Below are 6,035 nucleotides of genomic sequence, written 5' to 3' on the forward strand. Positions count from 1 at the left end.
TGCATTCCAAGTACCTGTACCAAGAAGATGTCATAATACAAAGCTTTTCTTTCCAGTGCTTTTGTTGTTTCTTGGAATATTTGGGACCTCTTACAAAAGCACAAGAGATTTCACTCCTATACACAAGAAAATAAATAAAATTCATTGACTGAACAATATTTATTAAAAAAAAAAAAAAACCTAAAAAATAAGGCTTTATTTCTCTGCTGGCTTTGCAGTTTAACAAGGCACTGCTAGTCCCCTTCCTCTTATTTCACTGACTGCTTCCAGCCAGGGGCCCAAGGGCCTGTAACTTATAACTTATTTACACCTGAAGTAGCATTAGAATGTTACCCTCTTCTTGCAGCAAGAGAAGGAAGCTATTCTACCCCTAATGCCACAGCCTGTGAGCAGTCACACACACTTCCTGTAAAGTCCCACCACTCCATGGTGTCATTTATTAAAAATAACATTCTTAAATACTTAAAACCTAAATAAAAGCAGCTGTCTGCCAGGCAGCCATCCTTCACATGCTACTGGATCTCTTGTTAGAGGAGAGGGAGAGTTAAAATCAAGAGCAAGCAGCAGTTCCATTACTGGGTGGCATTACAGAGTCACAACTCCTTGTCTCTTGTGCCTTAGCAGCATTTTCCAGGATTTTCTTTTTCCATTCCTCATAGTCCTGATTAGTTTCAGTCTTTGGCTGTTTACTTGGCAGTTCCTCATCCTCTTCAGAGCCTGTGAGGAAACAAGAGAGCCCATGAGAGGCCATCATGGGCAGCATGCTGCTGGGGACAGACAGACAGACAGCAGGAGGGATAGCACAGCTGTCTGATCCTGTGGGTGCTGCTCTCCTCACCTGCTGTGACAGTCACCTGTGTGTCTGAGCAGAGCAGCTGTCCTTCGTTCCACTGACACTATCCAGGATAAACCCCTCTGTCCTGCTGCCAGGCTCTCTGTGCTCCCACAAAGGTCTGAGAGCATCATGGCCCATCACACAACTCCAACATGAGCAGCAAGAAAGCTCAGAACCACTCCAGTGAGGTGATTGTCTCTCACAGCTAAACACAACTTACCATCTTCCTGCTCACACTGCTCCAGGGTGCTCTGCAAGCTCTCAGGTGTCTCTGCAGCCAGTGGAACAGCTTCTAAAACAAACAAGTAAGTTGTTTTGCTTTTGAATGGTATTTGGGGCTCCAAGGGTGGCTTAAATGTAATTCTTTGACAGCAGTGCCACCTTCCACAAGTACTGTAGTCCAGTCAGAGCAGTTCCCTGGTCCAGACTGATGCTCAAGCTCTACAAGAGGTACCAGCACTTCAAGTATGGCACTTCAAGTGGCTGCACTTCAACTGACTGGCTGCTTTCATTAGCAAGCTGCTGCATTGGTAACCACAGTGATCCACCATGTTCATTGCCCCAAACCACACTGGTACCCTTCCAGGTCACTCAGGCAGGATTATCAATTATTTTTTTCCCTTCTATTCCATTCCCACTATTTTCATAGATACCCACAACAGGCAGGAGGCTGTGCAGGTATACAGATGCACACTCTTCCCTGAATTCCTCTGGAAATTCCCAGCTGTCTTTAGTTGCTTTAGTGCTGGGGTAATGTTTGGGTTTTTATAGGGCACACACCTAGGAGAAAGTAGCAGCTTTTGGGGTAGATTCAAGCAGCATGTTGCAAGAAACATCAGGGTATGAAGACACAGTGAGACAGGATAACTTTCAGTGGGAAAGTAAAAAATGAAAGCCTGGGAAAAGAAAAAGGAGAAAGAGGAGGCAGCAGAAATACAAGGACATTAGGGCACATATTGTATTTCTCCCCCACAAAAGGGAGCAGAGAGAGCTGGAGGCTCAACAATGGACAAGAAATATTCCTGACATCTGCCCAATGTATGGGATGGTTGAGTTGGTAACAGAGCAGCAAGGCTTATGCTTGTTAATCTTGCAGTGGGGGAAAGGAAAGCACAGGAGTGAGTCAGCCTGAGAAGATGTTTGTGATAATTTGTGTGCCAGGTTGCCATGTTAACAGGATGCAGAAACCAGGCAAGAGGGAGGAATCCAAGATAGGTCAGGTAGTATGGGAGAAGCAAGGAATAAATTGCAGCAGCAGAGACTGTAAAGAGCAGTGAGCATTGGAGAAGAGAGGAAAATATTTTTTTTGTCCTTGTCACTTTTCCCCTATTTTTGTTCTTGCTAAGCCATTGCAACTTCTCCAGAAGCAAAGACTGGGAGTGGAACTGGGCTGCAGGAAACATGTTGGAATGGAATGGACGGACAGATTTGGCTGGAAGGGGACAGCTGAAAGTGATCAGACTGAAATCACCAGTGGAACAGGATGGGGCACTGTGAGGCCAAAGCCAAAAACTTACTGCTGAGCTGCTGGCTTATCTTCTCCATCTGATTGCACAGCCGGTCAAATATTGCTTTTTTCACTCCAGATGTAGCCACCATTTTAGTTTTGTCCACTTTTAGCTTCAAACACCTACAAGAGAAAGTTATCTCTGTACAAAGCAACACTCCAGCAACTATCACTTAGGTGAGGTGGTCATTGCTGTACCAACATTGCCTGTGAGAATGAGGAAGGCAGGCCTGACTTTTTGTCCCACCCATCCATGTGTTACTCAGAAACAAGTCTGGTTAAAAACCAGACCCCTGCACTACTCAGTCAATACAGCTCAATTGAAACTCAGGATGAGATGAACTTATATAAGGAATTGTTCTAGGAAAAGGCAACTTTTCAGATTTTCAGGGAAACCAGGACAAAATGCCACCATAACAAAAGCTGAATGTGACTGAATGTGTCAAGAGAGCCCTTGTCAGGAGCTGTGCAACTACACACACCTGTACTGCTGAATGTGACTGTCACAAAGTCTAATAATGCTGAGGGAGGAAGATCTTTGCATACAAGCAAATTCTTCCCAAGTGCTAGCTGAGTCACACACCTCTCTTAGCTGACATGTGCCTACAGCTTTCAGAGCCATCTCCCAAATGCTACAGCACCCTCAGGATGGGATGGTGTAGCTCTTGGGGCTTTTCCTTCTTCAGAAAGGCTTCTGAGCACCAAGAAGCAGCCATTCTTGCACCTTGAGCAGCATTTCACCAGAAGCCATGTAAGCTTTTGCTTTGTGCAGTGCACACTGAAGATTTCACTATGAGGAAAGGCCTGGTTTGCCCCAGCTTTGCAGGAGCAGGGCAGCAGGATATGCTAAGCAAGACCCTGAGTGAATGAGCTGCTGCACTGGCTGGTGTGTCAGCAGGTATTTCATTTCAGCCTGCAGAAGGTCTCTGGGCTGCACTCACCTGCATGCAGTGCACAGAGCAGCTGTTACAAACAGGGGCTTGGAGAAATCCAGGTCTGCTCGCTGTGCTTCCGAGAGGCTGCACTCGTACCTGGGGAACAGCAAGAGACACTTACAGGGCATTTGCCTCACATGAAGCTCTCAAATCCATCTGTCACTCAGACCTTGAACAGGTCTGCTGGGCCACCTGGGCCTCTGCAACCCAATCAAGCAGAAACAGCTGCCACTGGCTGAGAGGAGCAAAACAGGTGAGGGAAAGAAGGGGGTTGGGATGATCTCCTCTTCTGGAATTAGAGATGTGGTAAACTGGGGATCTGGAGCAGGCATGTCACTAAAATCTACTTCTTGTGCTCCTGATCCACACAGCGCTTTTAGCTCTCCCTAACATCTTAAAATGTACAGTGAGATGCTTTCCATAAATCCATCCTACAACAGAAAGCAGCATTACAGTTTCTCTGTTCCCTGGAATGTTACAGAGAGGAAGGCTTATAAATGGAAAATGACAAAGTGGATGTGCAGCACTGAAGAATGTCATTTTTTTTTGTCCACCTGCCCCAGGCTATTTTTTCCCAGTTTGTATTAAGTGCCACCAAGCAGGCACAGCCTTTGTGCACTGACCTAACAGCATTAAACGTGTGCTGCCAGGGGGACAGCACTGAGCTCTTCAGGGACTGCTCTGCTCAAAGCAGATCATACAGAATGGGAAATTTTAGTTAACTCTGCTGAATCTCCACTGAAGTGTTCTAGCTATTGGTTTTACAGGTAGAGTGATGAGTATTTTAAGAGATCTCTATCCCCAAAAGGGAGGATTTATTTCTAGTGAACATTACTTTTGAACTGTGCCATGATCAGCAGTTAAATGGATGACTGTGATGCTATGGGAAAATACAGGGATTTAGAGTCCTATATTTTTTACACTGCTCCCAGCTGAAAAATTCCTAGTTGGACAGTCAGTTGCTGAGATTCACAGACTATTCTAAAAAGTGGCCCAGCTCATGGCTGGATTTTCAGTGCTAAGAACTCGCCTCAGTGCTCCAATCAGTAGGAGATATCTGGCCCTTCCAAACATCAAGCTCTTTATACAGCTGAACAGCTAAGAACCCTACTTGTGGTTCCCAGTGTGCCCACCAGAGCTTCCTCACCTCTGCAGGATCTCTGAAGCCATGGTCACTGCCTCTGAGCAGCAGAACTGCACAGCCAAGTCTCGCATCCCCAGGCTTTGGTTCACCCCTAGCAAACACTCCAAAGACTTCATGGAGCTCTGGTAGGTGGTCTTGTTCAAACCAGAGAGTTTAACACAATAGCTCTGTCAAGAAGACAAAGACAAGCCTCAAGAATTAGCAAGAGTCCTTTCTGACATCTTAATCAGGCAACCAACACAACCGTTAAGTACAGCAGCTACATTAAACATATTTGTACAATGAATAAGGTATGTCTTGACTGCACAGAAAAAGATTAAGCACCTAGGAATGCCACATCTTCTAATGCAGTGATATTTTTAGGCTGTTTTACTGGGAGTAAGGTTTGACATTTCCATATATGACATGGCCCCTTCATCACAAGGTAATTAGTGACCAAATTACCAAAGTCTGGGTTGAAGACATGATGAACACCTTCATGGAGTCAGGTCCAATTAAATTCTCCTCTGCTGTAAATGGACAATTAGAATAGGATATACCAGGCATTATTTTGACAGGTCAGTGCTCCTCACCTGGCAGATTTACAGATGGAGGTTTACAGGTACTCCTGCACTGAGAGATTCTTAGAGCAGCAGCTTCCTTCCCACAGTAAAAGAGACACCTTAAATTTAGCACGCTTGTTGGTAATCTATTTGCTACTACGAGAGTTCAAATTAAGTTGACATTATACCAAAGCAAGCTCACTTTGTGAAGGGACTATGATGGTGATCTCAATTTTCACTGTTTCAAACGGAACAGTGAAAGGTCTACCACAGCAAACTGCGGGATTTAGGGGCAAGTTAGTTATTATTTCCTATTCCTGCTCCCAACACACACTAGAGAGGAGCGGGTTTGTGGAGTCAGGCAGAATGCAGCAGCCAGCCAAGTCACACGCTCTTACTTTGTCAACCGGTTGTTTCATGAAACCCGCCGCCAGGTCCAGGCACATCACAGCACTGCTCGTCGCCGTCATTTGAGCCATTAACCCCGTGCACTTCACCTGCGACAGCCGCAGATACTCCTCAGCTTTTCTGCAAAACACCCAGAACACAAAGCCCTCGTCAGAACCACCGCGACGAGGCACAATGTCCCGCAGGACTCGAGCCAAGGTTCCGTAGCCCGGCTGCAGCACGGCCTCAGGGCCCGGGGTGCTGAGGGGGCACGGCCGCCCTGCCCTGATGCTGAGGAGCAGCAGCAGCAGCAGCTCTGCACGGCAGGGCCGCCAATGTCTCACTGAGCCCGCGGCTCTGGGGCTTCCAGCGCATCCACCAGACCCGAGGCGGGCGCTGCTGCAGTGCCGGGCTCAGCGCGGGGGATCGCAGCGGGTCGGGCCGGCGGGACCCGCTATCCCGGGCGGAACCAGCACGGAGCTGGCAGCGCGGGGCGAGCGGCGGTACCTGAGCAGGGCGGGCTCGGCCAGGCCCAACCGGGCCGCCATGGCCCGCACGGCCCCGCGCTCCATCGCCCGCCGCGCCTGGCGCGCTCGCAGCCCATTGGCCGCCCGCGCCGCCAATCACCACCCGCTCCGCCAATGGGCGCCCAGCGCGGCGCTTCCTCGGAACGGGCCAATGGGCG

At 48.1% G+C, this 6,035-nt stretch overlaps 1 protein-coding gene across 1 annotated transcript; it reads right to left on the reverse strand.

Moving 5' to 3' along the window:
- Positions 1-144: 144 nt before the first annotated feature.
- ORC6 (origin recognition complex subunit 6) lies at positions 145-5,952 on the reverse strand. The gene is made up of 7 exons (XM_030955902.1): positions 5,858-5,952; positions 5,362-5,491; positions 4,425-4,588; positions 3,284-3,373; positions 2,353-2,465; positions 1,056-1,127; positions 145-717 (listed from the first exon to the last, which is right to left on the reverse strand). Exons 1-7 carry the CDS (start codon positions 5,920-5,922, stop codon positions 551-553), a joined length of 801 nt encoding a protein of 266 aa, XP_030811762.1. The 5' UTR covers positions 5,923-5,952; the 3' UTR covers positions 145-550.
- Between the last annotated feature and the right edge of the window lie 83 nt (positions 5,953-6,035).

Source organism: Camarhynchus parvulus, chromosome 11 (assembly GCF_901933205.1).
Source record: "Camarhynchus parvulus chromosome 11, STF_HiC, whole genome shotgun sequence".
NCBI lineage: Eukaryota > Metazoa > Chordata > Aves > Passeriformes > Thraupidae > Camarhynchus > Camarhynchus parvulus.

Excerpts from the sequence above, each read along its gene's own strand:
- ORC6 (XM_030955902.1), bottom strand. The coding sequence starts at position 5,922 with ATGGAGCGCGGGGCCGTGCGGGCCATGGCGGCCCGGTTGGGCCTGGCC. Across the intron at positions 5,492-5,857 it reads GCCGAGCCCGCCCTGCTCAG|AAAAGCTGAGGAGTATCTGC; the intron begins GTACCGCCGCTC and ends GGTGTTTTGCAG. Across the intron at positions 1,128-2,352 it reads GATAAGCCAGCAGCTCAGCA|AAGCTGTTCCACTGGCTGCA; the intron begins GTAAGTTTTTGG and ends TGTTTGTTTTAG.